The 22,089-nt window shown below is 33.2% G+C and overlaps 1 protein-coding gene across 1 annotated transcript; it reads right to left on the reverse strand.

The window, feature by feature from the left end:
• LOC18602063 (cytokinin hydroxylase) lies at nt 18,591-21,846 on the reverse strand. The gene is made up of 5 exons (XM_018118815.1): nt 21,474-21,846; nt 21,136-21,362; nt 20,785-21,026; nt 20,101-20,479; nt 18,591-19,325 (listed from the first exon to the last, which is right to left on the reverse strand). The coding sequence occupies exons 1-5, from the start codon at nt 21,757-21,759 to the stop codon at nt 18,903-18,905; spliced, it is 1,557 nt and encodes a 518-aa protein (XP_017974304.1). The 5' UTR covers nt 21,760-21,846; the 3' UTR covers nt 18,591-18,902.

Here is a 22,089-nt window from a genome sequence, read left to right on the forward strand (position 1 = left end):
TACCTTCCAATTTGTAACCTAAAGTATAATAATAATAATAATAATGTACTTTCTTAAAATTGGAAGTATGGGAAACTAATGCAATTAATAATTATTTCATGGTGCTTAGTGACTTCGAATGAATCATATAATATCTATCTATATATATTAAATGATATTTTTGTTTAGATTGGATCTTCCTTGGACTATTGGATAATATCTTATGGGGATCTGACCAAGAAAATATCTACTTTGAGCCAGACCTTAAGCAACTTGATCACAAGGTCACACCACCTTGTCCCTCATTAATTGTATATACGTTATAATGTACGACAATGCAAAACCCTAGTTATAGATTTGGCAAATCTACATACATACATACATACATATGGAATGGAGAATTATGTTCTCAGTCATGCTTATGCTTGTACTGCAATTATAATTTAAATCGAAAAGATATATTAGTGGTGAGAGAATACAAGAGTAGTGAGTAAGGTGTTGGGTATTTACAAAATTGTCTTATCCTTTTCTTGATTCTACCTTTTAGATTTTTGAACTATTTAACACATTCTTAATTCTTTTAATGCAGTGTTTTCAATGTTTCTTCATCACCGAGGAAGAATATTAATCAATCACATTTGTCAAGACAACTGATCATCACAATCACATATTTTCATTCGCTTGTTGGTCAGATTAAGCCTTGATTGGAGCTGCCGACAAAACTTTTTAAGGACTTAATTCAGTACGATCCATACAATTGCTTAGAAAAAAAAATTGATATGGTACACTCTTGAGTGGAAAATCTTTCTGTCGATGATTAGAGTCACTTTGAGTCAACCAATGAGCCCAAAAAATGAGCTTTCCAGTACTAGATTACTGTTGAACCAGCAGCTTCTAATGTACGTTGTTATAAATATAAGATGATTGATAATAAACTTGTAATGGATCAAATTTGCTAAAATTGAAAGGATTTTTGATAACTTCAAATTTTATTATAAATTGAATGTGCATGAATCTATCATCATGTCCTTGAACGTTGATAAATTGTTGTTATCATGGAAAGATTTCAAGAGAATCTCAAAACCTAAAGGGAAGATTTGTCTCTTGAAAAACTTGTTATCTTCGAATTAGAGAGCAGCATTTCAAGGAACATAAGAAAAAATAAAAAAGTCGTGTGTCAAATATTCATGAGATGGGAGAAGGATAGTCCTACAAATTCAAAAAGAAGAAAAAACTTCCTGATAATGTCTTAGAATTCAAGAAAGAAAAGGGTGCATTTTCCATTTTGGTAAACAAGATCTTTTCAAGAAAGAATTTTGCTTCTTCAACATAAAGAAGAAAAACGCACCGGCAGCAACAAGATAAAACTTTGTAATTTTTGAAATTAATGTCTTGGAAGATAATGAGCCATGATGGACTGATTTAAGTGATACAAAGTATGATTTCAATTCCAATGGATGAATTTATGTGAAAAAGGGTTATGTATACAAAGGCATATTCATAATTTTTTATTTGTAACTAGAAGAATAAGATGCTTGTTTCTACTTATATGATTTTCTTGATTTATGGTATCATAGTTTATGGCATGTTAATTATAAAAGAATACTTGTTATATCTAATTCATATTTGATTTTAGATATTTATAAAATTATAGAAAATTATAAAATTTGCATGCTATCTATGATCATTAGAAAGTTTCTAATGTTGGAATTGCTCTAAATGCTTAAACTGGTGCATAATATTGAATGTGATTTACATAACTAACTTAGGAGGAAAGGGGTATTATGTGATGTTTATTAATAATTATTCAAAATTTTGCTTTAGTTGTTTGTTGCATTCTAAAGATGAAATGTTTGATAAAATTAAGATTATAATTAAATCAGAAGTTAAATTACATTGTGAATCTTTTACCAAGTGCTTAAGATTGGATAGAAGTAGAGAACATTATAATTCAAGTTATTTTGAACTCCTTAGGTACTTGTAATGGTAAGGAAGGATGAGTAATATACCCTTAATAGAGTTATAACATAATTATGTTAGAGTACTATAGTTGCGAGGGCACTCTTGATGGGATCTACCAATGTGAGTGTGTGAAGTGTGACCATTTCTAGAAGCTCGGGAATTTGGCTCTAATAACACTCATGAGACAAGGATGATGATGCATGGCTATGAAAATGGCACTAGATACTGTGCATCCATTAGGTGTTGAAACCATTGTGTGAGATTTATTTGATTAACCAAATAAAACAGTTGGTTCAAAACATAGTCTATCATTCGATTTTAATTAACTTTAATATGTTTTCATTACGTGAAGGTTGAATAAGAAGACATCTTAATTTATACAATTGATTTGCAAGATTATAAAAAATCTAGATTATTTTGAGGATGGTGGGGGGATTATTGGACATTTCCAATAACAATAGTGTGGGACACAATCCCACATTAAAAAAAATGAAAGGAAAAAAGTCCTTTAAATAATTTTGTTTATTTGAACAATTTTTTTTTGTTCAAAAGCTTATGTCTATAAATGTGTATATCTTTGTCTATACATAAGACTCTCTAGCTTTATGAAAATATTCAATAAATTATTTGCAATCGCTATCTCCTCCTCCTCCTTCAAATACTTCTCAAATTGTTTCTACGCTGTTATGCTATAGAAAAACTCTATAGGAGTTTGATAATCCTATCACACATCGGTTAGTGCTTAATAAATTGATTTAGTTAGTGCAAAATACAATCAATAATCCTGTCACACATTGGTTAGTGCTTAATAAATTGATTTAGTTAGTGCAAAATACAATCAATAATCCTGTCACACATTGGTTAGTGCTTAGTAAATTGATTTAGTCAGTGCAAAATACAATCAATCATTGAGTTTTATTGTATTATTGAAATTTATTGTTTGTAACCTTTTTGCACACCAATAATGAAAGCGAATAAAACTTTAAAGAAAGTGATATTGATACATGCTTAAAAACCTTTTCCTATTCTTTTTTTCAGTTTTATCTTCCAACATATTTTAGTAACATATTTTTGTTGATGTTAGTTAATTCGGGAAGCATTTGCAAAATATATATATGAGATGAATATTTTGGCCTTTCAAATTATTCTTTATATTATAAATTTCACACTAAAATTTAAATACAAAATCTAATGTTATTACAAATTTTAATTGGTTTGTTGATGAAATTTCACGATTGTATCTAAGCCTCTTTCCTTTTTTGGAAAAATAAATTAAATGACGAAGTAAACTCATGAACTATTTAACTGAATTTAGTCGACTAGTTTGACTATGATCAAATAAAACTTACCTACACCCTCCTCCCCACTGTTCCAATGTACTAAAAAAGGTGACTGACTTATCTCATAATATCATGCAAACTATGGTTAACTTTTTTTTTCTTTTCTTAAGGAGTTCACATTTATAAACAAAAATAATAAAATCACAATTAAACAACTTTTAATATATATGACACAATAAAATTAATAGAACAAATTAATAAACCATACGACCAGTCAAGTAAATTATTAACATAAAATTAGACTATATTCATGCAGTGAAATTTGAATACGAGACTTAAAGATTCTAAATTGCCTTATCCTTGGTATTGAGACAATCTCGTCGGCAAACTAGGGTTGACTATAAGAATTAGTTCATCGTAAAAACAAAATAAAGTTAATTATCATGTGAATTAACTTTATGAACATGTTAAATTTAGCCTAATTCCTAATTTGAGGTTGCCAATTGTTTGAGCAAAGCGTGAGGTAGGGGAACATTTTAATTTATTTATTAAATAAAATAATGGTGGCATCAGGCATCACTTAAAGTATGTAATAATGGTCAGCCACTTCAACCATATATTTAACAAAGGACAAGTAGACTAATATGATAACATTAGGTTACATTTTTTATGCTAGGAAAAGAAAAGGAAGCATTGTCTTTAGGCATGTATTATTTTTTATTTGTGAAGCACTTATGATTAAACAAAAAATATTAATATATTAATTAATAGTAATTTGGTAGTCTTCATTATGTTTTTTGAGGCTTGGGGAGAGTGGAGAGAATGGAGAGAATGGAGAGAAAGAGATGGTGGTGCAGGTGAGAGTAATGGTGGCGCATGATTTGATATGATATCTGATTATTATATATAATTCTTTTTGGGTTTAACTTATCATAGATGAATGCTTAAAGATTTGGAAGAGTGTTTAATTATCTTAGTTTGACTGCCTTTTTTCAGATCATTTTATAAGAGACCATGCTTCTCTCCCTATTTTGTCTTTTCGATAATTGTAAAAACATCTTTGGTCTAACTTTTTCTCATCCCTTTTCTCTCTAGGTTCTTGGGTAAGGGTAGATGCCCAAACCTAATAAGAATTGGCTTTAATATAAAAAATGTTAAAGTGTTCCTCTTGTGGAATAGTGGATCTGTACTCGGTCTTTTAATATTTGAGGGACAGCTTAATGCTTATAACTTCAAATTTCTTTTTAAGATTTCAAGTTCAAATCTTAATTTATGAGATTAAAAATAATTATCTCTCTATCTATACGTCACGATAATCAGATGTAAAAATAAATAAAATTGTTTTTGATATGAGGAACTTGTGACCCTACTGTTGTTGTTAACTCAGGCATGTGAAATGCTTGATCTATAATTATCAAAAACAAAATTTCAATAATGTAAAAGTTTCAAATATTCTACGAGAGGAGATGTAAGGAGAGTATTTTTTTTTTTTTTATGAAATTATGTGTACATGTAGTAATTGTAATCACAACGAAATCATCTCAAAATATACAACATGACTATTACGGAAGCAAACGAGCTAAAGAGTGAATTGAATACCTAAACCGACAAAACTAACATAAAGTTAGATAAACTTATATATAATGGGACTAGAACTTAAAACCTAAAGATTCCAAAACCGAATAGTTGCAATTGAGAATGAAAATAATATTATTAATGACTTATAGTATACTATATTTTATAAGTTCAGAAAAGGAAAAATTATATATGAATATTTAAAAAAAAAAAAACGGAGATGAAAAGAGTCGGAAAAATATGATTATTCAAATAATCTGAATAAGTCACGTAAAATTTGTGTTCTTAAACTACTATTGTTTTTGTGTCTTCTTTTCGAATTTTGAACCATTTAGCAGAATGCCAATGTGGTGAGAATCTCACAAGGGAAATAACCACTAGATATCATGCTCCATTAAAACACTTGAAACCAAACTTAGGACTCCCACCTAGCTTGCTTGCTTGGTTGCAGAGATTATTGTGCTAATCAAAAAGCCAAAATATTTTCTCTCCACTTTCAAAGTGCGCGTGTGCATGAACATGGCTGTGGCTGTGGGTAAGAGAGAGAGAGAGAGAGCACTACTTAATTTGGAACCACTAATACCCACTCGTGCAAGGGTTTTAAAAAGGTTTAAGTCTAATCATTATATTGGTCATAGGATAATCTCTTTTATGCTCCTCTCTTACCTGCCAGAAAGTAGTTTTAGATGTCACGTAATTACTTCATGCCCTCCTTGTTTTCTTATATTATATAAAAAATTTTGGTCATCTAATTTGTATATGGTGACAATGCATAAGGGCAGTCAACTTTGAATCTTAACAAGATGTATACATGTTAAATAACATTTAATTACAATTACAAATTGCCATGAATCTCATCGGTTAAATATGATCTTAATTGTAGTTTAAATTGGTATAAGAACTTGTCATAGTTTACGTTTAGAGTCTAATTAAATATTATTTTTTGTGATTTTTCATGAATTCATGTTTGAGCCAACATCTTTCAACAACCGTAAATTTTTTTTTAGATTATTGGTTTTTGTCAATAACCACATGGCTTTTATTCCTCTTAATTCAAACATTAAATCGATATAGGGCTTGTCACTTAGATTCCTATAGAAAGAGAAATCAAAATTTAAAATTTTGAATTTAAATGTGAACTAAATTCATGAATCAATTAAAACCTTAATCTTTTATTTGCTTTAATTCAAATTGATCTTCATAAATGGCTTGTTGTATGTTATACAGATGAAACATAAGTTTTGAATAAATAAAATATTGGGTTTATATGGCCAAATATCAAGAAAATTAAAAACATGTTGTCCATATTGACACCTAGAATTTTGATTGTTTGATTTTATTTTTTCTTGTTTTGTCGAAATTAGTGAATGGATTTCTCAAATCCATTCTTAATTGTGTTTTTAGAGTTGTTTAATGCCACCAAAACATTAAAAAGATAAAAAATGTGAGAGAAAACTTGAAGCAAACCTGAATTCCAAAAGAAGCTTGGTCATGTGCATTGTATGAAAAGAGATTAATAAAAGTAATATTGAAGATGAAAATAAAGCCTATTCATTTACATTCAGTTTCATTGTATTATAGTACAAGTATAGGATTGGATAGATTGTTACAAAGATAAAACCTTATCAAGTTATCTTATCTAAGATTGAGGTGAGGATAAGACTTTTCTAATCTAAGTGTATTTGACTCTATCTGACACCTTCTTGATTTGGAGTCTGACTTGATTGGAATATTATCTAGTTGTATGTTCATCCTATAAGAAGATATGTTGATCTTTTGAGATGTTGGAATATCTTTTTGTTGCATGTTCATCTTATCAGAGGATATGTTGATATTTTAAAATGTGTTGATCTTTTGAGTAGGTGGAGTGATTCCTTTAATATGCCCTCGCAAAATAGGGAGCTTGAAATGACACCAATCTTGGATGCAGGAGATGGAATTTGGATTTAGAGAAGGGCTTACTTAATGCATCTAGAAGTTGATTTTCAGTGGAAATGTGTTGCATAATAAGTTGACCATCTCAAACCTTCTCTCGAATAAAGAAATAATCAAGTGCAAGATGTTTTATCATTGTGTAGAAAACAAGGTTCTTGCAAGTGTAAGTAGCACTAAGATCATCATAGAATACTGTTGGAGGTGTGAGCATTTGCACTTGTAGTTCTTGAAGAAGTGATTGGATCCAAGTTAATTCAGAAACAATTGTGGCAATTGCTTTGTATTCTACTTTTGTAGAAGATCTTACCATTGTTTTTTGCTTATTTGAAGACCATGGAATAGGTGTGCCACCAAGGTAAATGATGAAGGCAGAGGTAAATGTTCTATCATCTAGATTTCCTTCCAAATATGAGTTTGAAAAAGCTTGAAGACATGTTAGACTTCTTCCTAATGAGTAAGCCATGGTAAAGTGTACCTTTGAGGTATCACAAGACTCTTTAAGAGGTTGAAAGTGTAGAGTTGTTGGCTTATGCATAAATTGGGGGAGTTTATTAACAACAAAGTTGACATCTGGCTTAGTTAGCGAGATATATTGAAGTGATCCAACTAGCTTCCTAAATTCTTTTAGTTAGTTGTTGTTGAGCCATCTTTGAGTTTGAGTGAGACTGAAATGGATAAGAGAGTGGAAGATTCCTTTGCACTAGTCATGTTGGCCTTTTGTAAAATCTTTGAAATGTACTTATTTTGAGACAAAAAGATTCCTTGAACAGTAGGAACCACTTCAATTCTTAGAAAGTAGTTTAGAGTGCCAAGATCTTTGAGAGAGAATTGAGAGGACAATGCTTGTATGAATGTAAAGAGCAAGGTTTGTCTTTACCTGTCGAAATAAAGCCATTAACATATACCAACATATAGGCAATGACACCATTAGAGTGATATCTAAATAATGATGAATCTGCCATAGAGTTGGAGAAGTTATAGCTGATAAGGAAGCTGTTGAGAGCTTGAAACCATGCTTGAGGTACTTGCTTTAGGCCATAAATAGCTTCTTGAATTTGCATACAAAATCAGGTTTGGTTTTGTCATAGAACATTGGTGGATGTCTCATGTAAACCTATTCTATCAAATCCCCTTGCAAAAATGCATTGCTCACATCAAGTTGGTGAATTGGCTAGTTGATATATAGTGCTAGACAAAGAACAATTCTAATAGTTGTAGGTTTCACGATTCGACTAAATGTTTCATTAAAGTCAAGGACTAGTGGTTATGAAAACCATTTGGCTACCGATCTAGCCTTATATCTGGATATACTGCCATTTGGATTGCATTTGAGTCTAAAAGCCCACTTGTATCCCATTATTGTTCTAGTAAAGGGAATGGTACTAAGTCCCATGTGTTATTTTCAACCAAGGCATTGTATTCTTTAAACATTGCTTGCTTTCAAAGAGGGTCTTTGAAGGCTTGTGTAGCATTGGTGGGTTCTATAGGTGCAGGAAGATTATGTTTTGTGACAATATATAACTACTTAGGCTTGAAGATCTTATTTTGAGACCTTGTAACCATGGGATGTGGTCGTTGAGGTGGATCTATCATAAAAGGTAAGGTAGTAGATGTGGAATTAGAAGGAATTGAGGAAGATGAGGTTTGTACTTGATCTTGAGTTGAGAATCTATCACCCATGGTAGCTAATTGTAGATTGTTACAATGAAAAGATCATGGAGAGAAGGTAGGAACATGATCTAAGCCAAAATAATCTATTGCAAGATTCCAAGCTGTCTTTGAACAGTCAAAATTTTGTGTGCTAGATCATAAGAGATGAGCAAATAGAAATTGGGATTCATTAAACATAACATGTCTTCATATAAAAACCTCGTTAGATGAAAAGTCAAGACAGAGACATGCACTTTGATTTTTGGAGTAGCCAAGAAATAAGCATTGTTTAGATTTACTTTGTAATTTATGTGCATCGTATGGCTTAAGCCATGGATAACATAGATAGCTGAAAACTATGAGTTTAGAATAGTTTGGATCTTGATTAAACAATACCTAATATGGACATTTACCTTGAAGTGCAGAAGATGATAATCTGTACAATAGATAGACAGAAGTAAAGAAGGCATAAGACTTATAAGATAATGGTAGAGATGCTTGATGAAAAAGAGTAAGACTTGTTTCAACAATGCTTCGACATCTTCTTTCAACAATTGCATTGTATTAAGGTGTGTATGGTGGTGTTTGATTGTGTTGAATGCTAAAAGAATTGAAAAAGGATGTTAGCTTTGAGAATTCACCTACACAATCAGAGTAGATGGTAACAATTGAAGTTTTGAAATAATTCTTAATGAAGGCTTTGAATTTAGGGAATAGAGAGTAAACATCAAATTCGTGTTTTAAAGGATAAAGCTACATGTATCTTGAATAATGATCAATAAAGGAAACATAATACTTATAGCCATCAATAAAAGGAATGTGTGCAAGTTCCTGTTATAGAATAGGAAATGTGTAAATATTCTTTTATTAATAAACGTGATTATAGGAATTAGAAATCACCATAATTATAGGGATTGGGAATCATCATAATTATAGGGATTTTATTTTGTTTATTCTAGGGATTTTACTTTCTTTATTCTTTTTCTATTTTAGAGATGTTTAGGCTGTATATATAGATGATGAATTATGAATGAAATAAGCTAAGTTTTCTCTTCCTAAATAACATGGTTTCAAAGCTGTTTTGGCATATCTGTTTACTTTGAAATAGACTTCTTAGTTTTTGGTTCTGTTCCACACGTCGGCCATCTGTCGGAGATTCACTCCGATCTTCTCTTCTGGTCTTCACGCCGAAAGGTTTCAACAAGATAGTTTGGTATTCTTGTTGGGTTTCGTTACTGGGTTTTCAAGATGGCAGAGTTTGTGCTAGAGAAAAAATCAGTGGTAGTGGCTGATGTGATTCTTGTGATGACAAAAATCACATAGCATAAAGTTAATGGTTCCAATTATTTGGATTGAAGCAAGACAGTTCGGGTCTATTTAATAAGCATTGATAAGGATGATCATATTACTAATGATCCTCCTACTGATAATACAAGGCAAACCTGGATGAGGGAAAATGCACGACTGTTTTTGCAGATTCGAAATTCCATTGATAGTGAGATTATTAACTTGATTAATTATTGTGAGTTTGTTAAAGAATTGATGGATTATTTAGATTTTTTTGCAGCCCAGAGCTGCATTTTTGTGCTGTGCATTTTGGGGTATCCATTTCCTTGCTTCCTTTTCATGTTTCTTTACGCGAACAAGTAAACTATTTTAAGGAGGTGGTGGTGGAAAATAGTAGCTCGTGACAGAAGCCCTAACGCCAGGCAGCCAAGGTTTTAATATCAGGGGTAATTTTTACCTAAAAGAGGATACGACACAGCTTTGATTGGTTACATCAGCTCGACTTATGTCTTGTGTGAAAAACGAGGTTCATGGGTAGGTTGAATTTAGGTTGCTAAATGTTTTTGAAGGTCTATTCATGAAATTTCTGTGGTTATGACTATTTGATTTAAGCTTAAGTCAGAAATTTCCTTCCCACTTTCTTCAACCATAGTTTATGTTCAAACGGGTTCATGTAGTTGAACCAGATTTGTTTGCGGTTTAAGACTAAAAATATAAATTGCAACCAACAAGTCAATAGAGTTAACTGGGGAATAAACCCTCCTACATTATTGATCTAGGTCTGGGTTGTCAAACTTAGAATCTTATCCATGTAAAGGTATAGGAAAATAAAGAACGGTCAACATTCTAAGCTTAAGAGTTCTCTATTCGAAATTCTAGCCAAAGAACGGTCACTTGAAGAATTTCTGGAGGCAGTGATATATATTTCCTAGTACAAATCCACAATGACAGATCTCATATTTCCCGGAAGCAACTGTTACATTCAACAACATTTACTGGATATGCAAATATGAGCCAATTCAAATATGATCATATTACTAACGATCCTCCTACTGATAATACAAGGCAAACCTGGATGAGGGAAAATGCATGACTGTTTTTGCAGATTCGAAATTCCATTGATAGTGAGATTATTAACTTGATTAATTATTGTGAGTTTGTTAAAGAATTGATGGATTATTTAGATTTTTTATATTCTGGTAAAGGGAATATCTCTTGTATTTATGAGGTATGTAAAGCTTTTAATCGTGCAGAGAAACAAGATAGGTCTCTCACAGCTTATTTTATGGATTTTAAAAGAATTTATGAGGAGCTTAATGTTTTGTTGCCTTTTAGTCATGATGTGAAGGTTCAGTAGGCTCAACGGGAGCAAATGGCGGTTATGAGTTTTCTTGCAGGTCTCCCTCCAGAGCTTGAGACTGTCAAATCTCAAATTCTTTCTGGTTTTGAGATCTCCTCTCTGCATGACACCTTTACAAGAGTACTTCGTACAGAAAGCTCTAGCTTCACATTGGCTCAGACTAATAATAGTGCTTTTATAAGTCGTCAGAATAATAGAAGTGGTAATAGAGGAGGAGGAACGGGCAATCGTAACCGAGATGTTGATAGTCGTAATCAAGAGTCAGGAGGAATTGTGTGCTATTATTGTCATGAGTCGGGCCACACAAAGCGTTTTTGTAGGAAACTCCACAATAAGTCTTAGCGAGGTCAATCAGCAAATATTGCAGCTTCTAATACTTCATCTTCTGATAAGACTATTCTAGTTTCTATAGATGAATTTGCTCAATTCTCTCAATACCAGGAATCATTAAAATCCACTACTTCTCCTATCACAGCTATCGCCGAGTCAAGTAACTCCACTACATGTCTTATTTCCTCATCATCCAAATGGATCATTGATTTTGGTGCCTTAGATCATATGACAGGTAATTCAAATCTATTTTCCACTTTCCAATCACATACAACCTCCTCTAATGTTACTTTAGCTGATGGATCAACCTCTTGTGTTCTTGGTTCTGGAACTATTAATCCAACTCCATCAATTTCATTGTCCAATGTCTTAAATCTACCTAAGTTTTCTTTTAATCTAATCTCTGTTAGTAAACTCACTCGTGCCTTGAATTGTTGTATCTCATTCTTTCCTGATTTTTGTCTATTTTAGGATCTTACGACGAAGTGGATTATTGGTAAAAGTCCTGAGTCTGGAGGTCTTTACTACCTTGACACATAAGTGTCGAGATCCATTGCTTGTTCAAGTGTATTGACCCCATTTGAGGTGCATTATCGGTTGGGACATCCTTCTCTATCTTCCTTAAAAAAATTATGTCCTCAATTTCAAATTGTATCTTTGTTGGATTGTGAGTCATGTCAGTTTGCCAAACATCATCGTCTCCCTTTAGTGTCTAGAGTCAATAAACGAGCTATGTCCACTTTTGAGTTAGTCCATTCTGATGTTTGGGGTCCTTGTCCTATTGTGTCTAAATTTGATTTTAAATACTTTGTTACTTTTGTTGATGACTATTCTCGTGTCACTTGGCTATACTTAATGAAAAATCATTTTGAATTATTCTCTATTTTTTGTGCCTTTCGTGTTGAAATAAAAACACAATTTAATATTTTTGTGCGCACATTACGAAGTGATAATGCTAAAGAATATTTTGTCGATAAATTTCAGTCCTATATGATTCAGAATGACATTCTCCATCAATCTTCTTGTATTGATACGCCCTCCCAAAATGGAGTTGCCGAGAGAAAAAATAGACATCTCCTTGAAGTAGCCTGAGCACTTCTTTTTCAGATGAAAGTTCCTAAACAGTTTTGGGCTAATGCTATCTCCACAGCTTGTTTTCTGATTAATTGGATGCCTTTCTTTGTCCTTCATGGTGATATTCCCTATACTATTCTCTTTCCTTCTAAGTCTTTGTTTCCTATTGAACCTAGGATATTTGGTAGTACATATTTTGTTTGTGATGTTTATCCTCAGGTCACCAAATTAGATCTAAAATCTCTCAAGTGTGTTTTCCTTGGGTATTCTGGTCTTCAGAAAGGTTACAGATGTTAATCTCCTACTCTTAACCGATATCTTGTTTCTGTAGATGTCACTTTCCTTGAAAATACTCTTTTCTTTTCCTCATCTTCTAGTTATGATAGTCAAGGGGAGGAAGATGATCTACTAGTTTATACTGTAACCCATTTTGTCAGTACCACAGATATTCTTGCACTTGATTCTGCACCTGCTCGACCACCTATTGTCCAAGTCTATTTTAGATGACCAGAGACTTAGACCACATGCCTTTTACCAGTTTCTTTGTTGTCAGATCCAGTCTCTAGTGATCATGATCCTAGTCTTCTTCTCCCTATTGCTCTTCGTAAAGGTAAACGTCAGTGTACTTATCCTATTTCATATTTTATTTCTTATGATCACTTGTCTTCTTCTTCTAGTTTGTTTGTTGCATGCTTAGATTCTGTTTCAATTCCTAAAATTGTTCATGAAGCCTTGTCCCATCTTGGCTAGCGTGCTGCTATGGTAGAGGAGATAGTGGCTTTAGATAGTAATGGTACTTGGGATTTGGTAGATTTGCTTGTTGGGAAGAAAGCTATTGGGTGCAAATGGGTGTTTGCTGTGAAGGTAAAACCTGATGGATCAGTGGCTCGCCTTAAAGCCCGTCTTGTTGCTAAAGGGTATGCCCAGACTTATGGTGTTGATTATTTTGATACTTTCTCTCTAGTAGCTAAACTTACCTCTGTTCGTTTATTCATGTCTATGGCGGCTACCTATGATTGGCCTTTACATCAATTAGATATCAAGAATGCTTTTTTACATGGTGACCTTCAGGAGGAAGTGTATATGGAGCAACCACCTGAGTTTGTTACTTAGGGGGAATATGGAAAAGTCTATCATCTTCGAAAATCTTTGTATGGCCTAAAACAAAGCCTTCGTGCCTGGTTTGACAAATTCAGTGAGCCAGTTCAGGAGCTTGGGATGAAGAAGAGTAAGTGTGATCACTCAGTGTTTTATAGACAGTCCGAGGTAGGCATAATCTTACTATTAGTGTATGTTGATGATATTGTCATTACTGGGAGTGACACTGCAAGTATTCAATCTCTCAAATCCTTTCTTCATATGCAGTTTCAGACAAAAGATTTGGGGTTGTTGAAGTATTTTTTGGGTGTTGAGGTGACAAGGAGTAAGAAAGGTATATTCTTATCTCAAAGAAAATATGTTCTTGACTTGTTGACTAAGACAGGAAAATTGGGTGCTAAGCCGTGTAATGCACCAATGACTCCTAATTTGCAACTTACGAAAGAAGATGGTGAATTGTTTGAAGACCTTGAAAAGCATAAAAGGCTGGTTGGAAAATTGAATTATCTTACAGTGACTCATCTTGATATTGCATATTCTGTTAACGTTGTTAGTCAGTTTATGTCTGCTCCAACAATTAACCATTGGGCAGCTTTGGAACAAATCAAATGTTATTTGAAAGGGACTTCAAGATGTGGTCTATTTTATGGAAATCATGGACACGCTAATATTGAATGTTTTTTAGATGCAGATTGGACAAGTTCTAAGAGTGATAGGAGATCCACTACGGGATATTGTGTTTTTATTGGAGGAAATCTAGTTTCATGGAAAAGTAAGAAGCATAATGTAATATCTCGGTCTAGTGCAGAATTAGAATATAGAGCTATGGCACAAACTGTGTGTGAGGTAGTATGGATGTATCAACTATTAAGTGATGTTGGTCTTAAGTCTTCTTTGCCGGTAAAGCTGTGGTGTAATAATCAAGCTACTCTCCATATTGCATCCAATCCCGTGTTTCATGAACAAACTAAGCATATTGAAATTGATTGTCATTTTGTTTGTGAAAAGATTCAGCGAAAATTCATCTCTACAGGATATGTTAAAATTGAAGACCAACTAGGAGATATCTTCACAAAAGCGTTAAATGGACCTCAAGTTGATTATATTTGTAGCAAGCTGGGCATGATTAACATCTATGCTCCAGCTTGAGGGGGAGTGTTATAGAATAGGAAATGTGTAAATATTCTTTTATTAATAAACGTGATTATAGAAATTAGAAATCATCATAATTATAGGGATTGAGAATCATCATAATTATAGGGATTGAGAATTATCATAATTATAGGGATTTTATTTTCTTTATTATTTTCCTATTTTAGAGATGTTTAAGCTGTATATATAAATGATGTATTATGAATGAAATATGCTGAGTTTTCTCTTCCTAAATAACAGTTCCCAAACATCAAAAGACATTTGTTTACTAAATTGGAAATAAAAAAATATAGTTTATGCATTTTATTACAGCAAAAAGAATTGTAGGTACTAATTGTCTTTGCAATACTACAAGGTAAAGAAAAAAGCTTTAGCAAAAATTTCAAGACTTGTGAAGAAGGATGTCCAAGCCTTCGATGTCAAGTAGAGATGTCAGTTTTGAGACCCAGGAAGGAAAGAGTAGAAGGTTTGATGAGAGGTTCTTTATCTTGAAATGAATAAACTCAATTCCTATTCAAGTCTTGTGCAAATGGCTTTTTAGTGTAAAGATCCTTTGCCAAGAAAGAAAAAGGAAAAAATTCAATAGAAACTTGATTAGAATTAGTAAATTTTGATATTAATATGAGATTGGACTGTACCTATGGAACAAAAAGAATATAATTTAAAGAGAAAGAATGAGATGAGGTTGTAATAGAGATTGAACTAGTATGGGAGATAGACATACCAGTACCATCATCAATGTATAGTGAATCAGAGCCACCATATTTCATAGAGAAATCCAAATTGTGTAATTTGTTGGTGACATGATGAGAGGCACTAGAATCCACTAGCCAATTTGTTGAGTTTTCAGTGCCAACATGATTGGCTTGAGGAGTAGGTTGTCAAGGCCTAAGTTTGAAGTAGTTCTTGGCAAAATGACTTGGTTTGTCACAAAATTGACACACAACTCTAGAAATGGGTATAAAATAACAAATAACATATTGACTAATGACAATTAGTTAATCATTAGTCCTAAGAGCGTATTTAACTCAAAATAAAAATATAAAAGTTTATTTAATTAAAAAAAATATAGGGGCTTAATTAAACGTAATAAAAAAATTAATATTTATTTAAATTGTTCTAAATAATTTAAAAACTTTTTTTATGTATTTTACCACACACACACACACACATATATACATATATATATATATATATATATATATATATATATATATATATATATTGTGTTCTAGAGCTTTCTTATTTTTTGACCAAGCCAATTGTTAGAACTTCAACCAAATTCTAGCTTTTTGCAAAGTGAGAAGGTGAAAATTTATCCCTCTCGTCTAATTTTTTTTGTCTTTATTTAACTTTCATGCATATTGCAGACAAAAATGTTTTTAATCTAATTATAGTTTATATTAAAATTTTAAAATCTTTTTTAATATTAATGTTTAAGGATTTTTAATGTAAAAAAGGAACTATGAAAAATAAATTTAATACATGAAAAAAAATAAGAGTCTGAGATGTACAAAAATAATAAGTGTGGATTTGATTTGAGATATCTAAAAAGGAAAAGAAAAGATGAAAAAAAGAACAGGAGGTGTATGATCGAAGAAAAGTATGTTTCCTTAAGTGATCTAAAGATGGATGTAGAGCTCTTTAGTGCATAAAAAAGAAAATAGTGCTGGGACAAATATTATATCATTCTATATTGATATTGTTGATATAGTCTCAAAGGACTTGACGAATGCAGATAAGGGTCAAGGTTTCTTCCCTTTGTACACATTCTGCCTGCCTTAATTTGACTGACCAGTTATCATTGATTGCTGGAAAGGCTTTCATGGCCATTTTAGACGGTTGTTAACCAAGTCTTTTCAACTTATTGCATTTGTTTGCACAAGCTTTCAAATTTTGTTAAAGGCTGAAAGCTATGGTTATCTGTGTTGTAGTTCTCAACTTTTTTTCTTTTTTCTCTTTCCGAATGTTGGGTTTTCTTTCTTTCATACCTGTGCTGCGTTCACGTGTAGCACACATATCTTTCTTTGTATGAATTATATTCTTTTTTGATTCATAAATTTTAATTTCATAGCTTGCAACCTTTTCAGCAAATCAAGAACAATGTAGTCAAGAGAATTTAATAATTTTTTTCCTTTTAATTATGATTTCATATTAATTAGACAATTAATGTCGAAGGGGACATCCCCACAGTTAAGAATCCTAAGATTTTAATTTTAATAGCTTTAAAGTCTGAATTTATTGAGAAAAGTGGGGTAAAATTATTTAAGAGATAGAGAAGAGTTACTTCTTATTATGTAGCCCAAGATTGAATTATATATATTTGTACATGTATCATAAAGAATTAGACAATTAATAATTGAAAAATAAATTAAACAAATACCCTATGGTAAGTTGAATTAAAAAATTGATGATGTATCTTGTCATAGATTTGTGAATCTCCTTTGTATGAATGTACGATTTTGTGGTTTTTTTTTTTTTAATTTCTTTCATACGATGTTTATTGGCCTTGGCCTTGGATATCTTGCTTTTTCCCTTAAGTTGTCTGTATTTTCTTCACGCTTTTTTTAATTTTCAAACACTCAGCTGCTTTTGTGGAATTGCTTTCCCATTCTACTTTTAATGTTGCAAATGCTGCTTCGCATGAAAATCATATGGGTTGAGCTATTCTCTATTAGTACTTTGACCATATACTTTTTAGTGTATATACTCATTATTTCCATTCACACTTTCGAAATTCATCAGTCATTAAATATAAAACCCACATATGTAAATAATAATGGTCACAAAAATAATGGAGGGGTGATGAACTCAAATTATTCATTTGCTACACATTCCTTGCTTGAATTCTCATAATTAGTTGAGATCCCCTATATATTTTTTTTAATAATAACTTTTTAATGTATTTGTCATCATCGTTCACCTATGTGGGATTTAGTCATTGATTGCTACACATTTCCTGGATGGAAGGTGAATCCAAATTATTCATTTTCGAAATGTATTTCCTTTTGTGATTGAACAATTTCATCTAATTTAAACAAGAGAAAGAAAGGGTTTCCATCAATTCTATCCTATCCTACGCGTCAAATCTACACATCTTGTTGTTTTTTAATTCTGCTCCAGTTAGAGAGATAAACATCAAGAAAAAGAAAAGGAAGCGAAACAAAAAAGGGAAAAAGGAAATGGTAAGGATACCTACCAAAAGAGTGTTTGCACGCTTGTAAAAGAGCGTGTGGGAATAGGAATTTCTCGTACAGTGTTTTAGACAGTGATAGACGAAAAAAAGATTATAAAATAAAAATAAAAAAGAGGTTTGAAGGGAAAAAAAACAAATGAGAAATTGAGTAGTGGAGGAGCAGATTCACAGACTGGTGGAAGCAGATGATGGGTTGGCTCAGAACTAAAGCCTCCTTTGAAACACATAAACAATTGAATAATATCTGACCCTACCCTTGTCAAATACCACTTGGCTATATTTTTGTAATGAAAAGCTAGGCACTCTGTAAAATCAAATGAAAATTAAAAAAAGAAGAACAAAAAATTGGAAGAATATAACTATAGTTTTATGTGTGTTATGGAGCATCCCTAATTAACTAACTAAAGAAGAAGCCCTTTTCACTGTGTCACTTTCTTTACTTGATCCCAATGAGTTTCCAAGGCTTATCTGAACAGTTCCTCACTTCTAATATGCTTGTTTTTCTTAATTTTGATTAAGGGTTAATGCTCTTACTTCAAAGGTATTCTCTATTTGTCTCTGTTTAGACTATTTTCAGTTGAGACATTCCCTTTGATTAAAACCCATCTTGCCAAGTGCGTGATTCTTTAGGCATATTGGAAAACATGGAATTTAGGTTTTTGGTTTTTTGCAAGCAGAGAAGATTTCGCCTCGGAATCTGACAAGTTCACTATAAGCAACAACACGTCTGTAGCTCTTTCATTTTATTAGTAATTCTGTCTAAGATAAACATAAGAAGGACTAATGCTTGACCTACTAGTTGTTACCTACCAAACAGAAGATTAAATTCAAAGTTGGACTCTCTTCACCCTCTCCACTTTCTCCAAAACATATCTAACAAGAAATCCTCGCTAGCACGATAATTTCTCTTATCTCTCTGTCTCTTCCTTTAAAGGGGGGGGAAAAATTGTACCAATGATGTAGTATTTATCAAAAACTATTAAAGTTGTCTACTCAAAGGACTCCACTTCAAAATTAGCCCGCTTCAAGGATCCAATGGCTTCAAATGCACTTGTACTCCATATTTCGGCTTTATAGTCATGACAACGACCGGAGCATGGCGATAACTTTCCGAAATTGTGAAGCTAAACCTTGAAATCAACATGGCTAATATAATCTTAGCTTCCATCACAGCAAAAGATTGGCCAACGCAATTCCGAGGGCCTGCAGCAAATGGTATGAAATGCCGACCAGAGGCAAATGGTCTTGAATTAAACCTCTCAGGTTTGAACTCATTTACATCCTTTCCCCATAATTCTTCACTATGATGTATTGCCAGCACCGGTATCCATATTGATAGTCCCTTAGGGATGAAGAGGTCACCTAACTTTATGTCTTCGAAAGCCATCCGGGGCAGGACTGTAGCTGGTGGATATAGTCTCAATGATTCATTTATAACCATGTGTAGCTGCAAAATCAAACGACACATTGATGTAAGTTTATCTCGTTTATGAGTAATTTTTCGAGTAAGGAAACTATCAATAACCTGGAGGCAGAGTAGTACTAACTAGCAAGCTTTGGTTAATGGAGGATGATTAAAGCTATTGATGCCCCTACTACATTAATTTATAACAACTAATATTTCTAAGGGAATGCGAAGTCCTTTGACTCCATTTTTGCTGATCAACAATATTCTAATAATTATCATTAGGCCAGCGAAGCGGCTACAAAGTTTAATAATTGGAGCTCTTTAGCTTTTCTTTTCAGCAATAAGAGTGCTGAAGGTATAAACTCTTGAAGTGGAGAGCCATGAACTATAAGCTGTTCAGTAGAACATATTGCAGGCTCCTGGTAGAGACTAGGAAACTTCATGTTATACCTTTGCTGGAGCCTTTTCAGACGGCTTTGTTATATAGAGAAGGTCCAATATTATTTTAGTATGATTTTGAATTCAAAATGGAATATGCATGCTTTGGGAGTTTTCATAACCAAAGAAAATGGTTATTGCTATGACACAGCTAGAAGTAGCCAAGTAGGATCTGGTGTAGGTACAAATTAGCTTTGTCCAACAATAGCTAGTGGTGGAAGTCTTTTTAGAAAAATCTCCCTTCTATAACACCCCCCTCCGCCCCAAAAAAAACATGCAAATAAAATCAAAATTATCCCCTCTTCCCACCAAAAAAACAAAAGAGGGGGGTGGGGGGGTGAGAGGAGAAAAAGGGTTAAGAGGCTTTTTGGCTTACCAAAGTTAGTTTTGAGAGTTGATCAACAGAGGGAACCCCACCATTGCAGCCCTGTTTGACCTCAGCTCGAACTTTTTCCTGCCAAGCAGGGTTGCTGGCTAGTAACATGACAGTCCAGGTAAGTAACAGGGCCGTAGTTTCATGGCCGGCGAAAAAGAAAGTTTTGCATTCATCCATGATCAGCTGCAGGTTTAGGCTAAATTTGTCACTTCTCTTCTTTTCCATTTCATTAAGCAGCATACCTAATAAATCATTCCCATATGAACTGCTCCGACCGATCTCTACACAATCTCTTCGGCTTTGTATAATCTCCAATAGCAATCTATCTACCTCCATCTTCAGGGACTTTATTTCTCTGTTATATTTGGTTGGGAAGAACCTGTAATAAATTAATGAAAAATTATATACATTTTTCTTTCCTACTAGCTGGCAAAGAATCAGGGGTCTTTTCAAAGAACTAGAACTAACTTGAAAATGATGGACAAGGACAAAAAAAAAAAAAAGAAAGAAGAAATGTTTAAAGCTGTACCATTGAAACTTTGAGAAAAAAATAAGATGGAATCTTGTAAAGGTAATTAAAACAAGAAAACCTGACCACAGAAAGGGGATATATAGGCTTATTTTTATCCAAAAAAAAAAGTCCGGAAAATCCTTCCAGTGTCAATCGAACAAAAAACCACTCACCGGCTTCCTGGAAAGCACAGGTGCCTGCTTGCTTGAGCGCAAAGGTGTTGCAGAGATGTTAAAAGATGGAATATTTGCTTTCCTTTCTCGTAACTGCTATCGAATTCGGTTCTTGCAATTATATCTGCAGTAAGTCTAGCCATGTATTCTCCAATTTCAAACTCTCTCTGGCCTGATTCTACTGCATTTTGCAGTAATTGGAGCGTATGCTTAGTGCATTCCACCATGTGCCCAGCATAACTCTGTTGAAAAAAATATAGAAAGAAAGAACAATCCAATTCCAAACCACTAAAAACAACAAAGAAAAAATCAGAACAAAGAAAACAAAATACGTAAAACATATCAGAATACCTTAAGCTTATCCCCCATGAATGCTGGAGCAGCTATATGACGCTGGTGGTACCAATCCTGCCCGTTCGCCATTAACAAACCTCTCCCCGTAAAATGTTTTGAGCCCTGCTGTTGCAGCCATGATTTGCCCGTTACAAGGGGGAACTTGGTCATGAGTTCTTTGATCAATTCAGTCTCTGTCAGGCACATCCTTGGCTCAATCCCATGCCAATATATAAATCTTTTCCCTGTCAGAACCAGGCAAAAAAACAAACCAGAAGACAAACATAAGCTGTCTGACAGTACTAAAATCAAAATTCCTTTTTAACTGTCACATCTATGGTAAGATTGTTGTATACCATATGATTTAGACCAGTTGACATAATGCGGTAGAAGCCGGCCAACGATGTCATGGTCGATGCTAACCATGTCTTTTGAGGTGGATTGGGTCGTTAGATTGAACATTTCGATCATGTTGCCAGTAATTCCCCGGGGTTTGGGGCCACGCACTCCTTGTTTCGCCATGATTTTCCTGATGCGTCTAGGATTCAGCATGTAACATGAGATTGTGTCAAGCACAACTTTAAGCACCAAGGAAATAAATAGAACCAAAAGGGTCATTAAAAACACCACCACAGCAGCCATGGTGGCAGTCAATACAAAATTTAGCTTTTGTATCAAATCAGTGCGAAGAGAGAAAAGAGAGTGTTGAAAGGAATGAGAAGGAAAACATGTGGTGTGTTTACTGACGCTAGGAAAGAAGCCAATTTATAGTTGAACCAGAGCCCATGAATATTTTTAAGAGGAAAAAACAATATAAAAAATAAATTTGGACTTTTTGTGACCAATGATTTGAAGCTAGTACATTTTAAGCACTTGCAGAGGAAAAAAGGGTAAATTAAAGTGAAATATTCAATTTAAATTGCTTGAAGGTAAGAGGGACGGTTAAATAGCAAATTGGGCAGAATCCTGCTG

The sequence above is a fragment of the Theobroma cacao genome, chromosome 4 (genome assembly GCF_000208745.1).
Source record: "Theobroma cacao cultivar B97-61/B2 chromosome 4, Criollo_cocoa_genome_V2, whole genome shotgun sequence".
NCBI classification, from domain to species: Eukaryota; Viridiplantae; Streptophyta; class Magnoliopsida; order Malvales; family Malvaceae; genus Theobroma; species Theobroma cacao.

Bases quoted from the DNA above. Each gene is read 5' to 3' on its own strand.
- LOC18602063 (XM_018118815.1), bottom strand. From the start codon at position 21,759: ATGGCTGCTGTGGTGGTGTTTTTAATGACCCTTTTGGTTCTATTTATT. The intron at 20,480-20,784 runs GTGAGTGGTTTT...AATTTATTACAG, and splicing joins CTGTGCTTTCCAGGAAGCCG to GTTCTTCCCAACCAAATATA. The intron at 19,326-20,100 runs GTAAGCCAAAAA...TTGATTTTGCAG, and splicing joins AACTCTCAAAACTAACTTTG to CTACACATGGTTATAAATGA.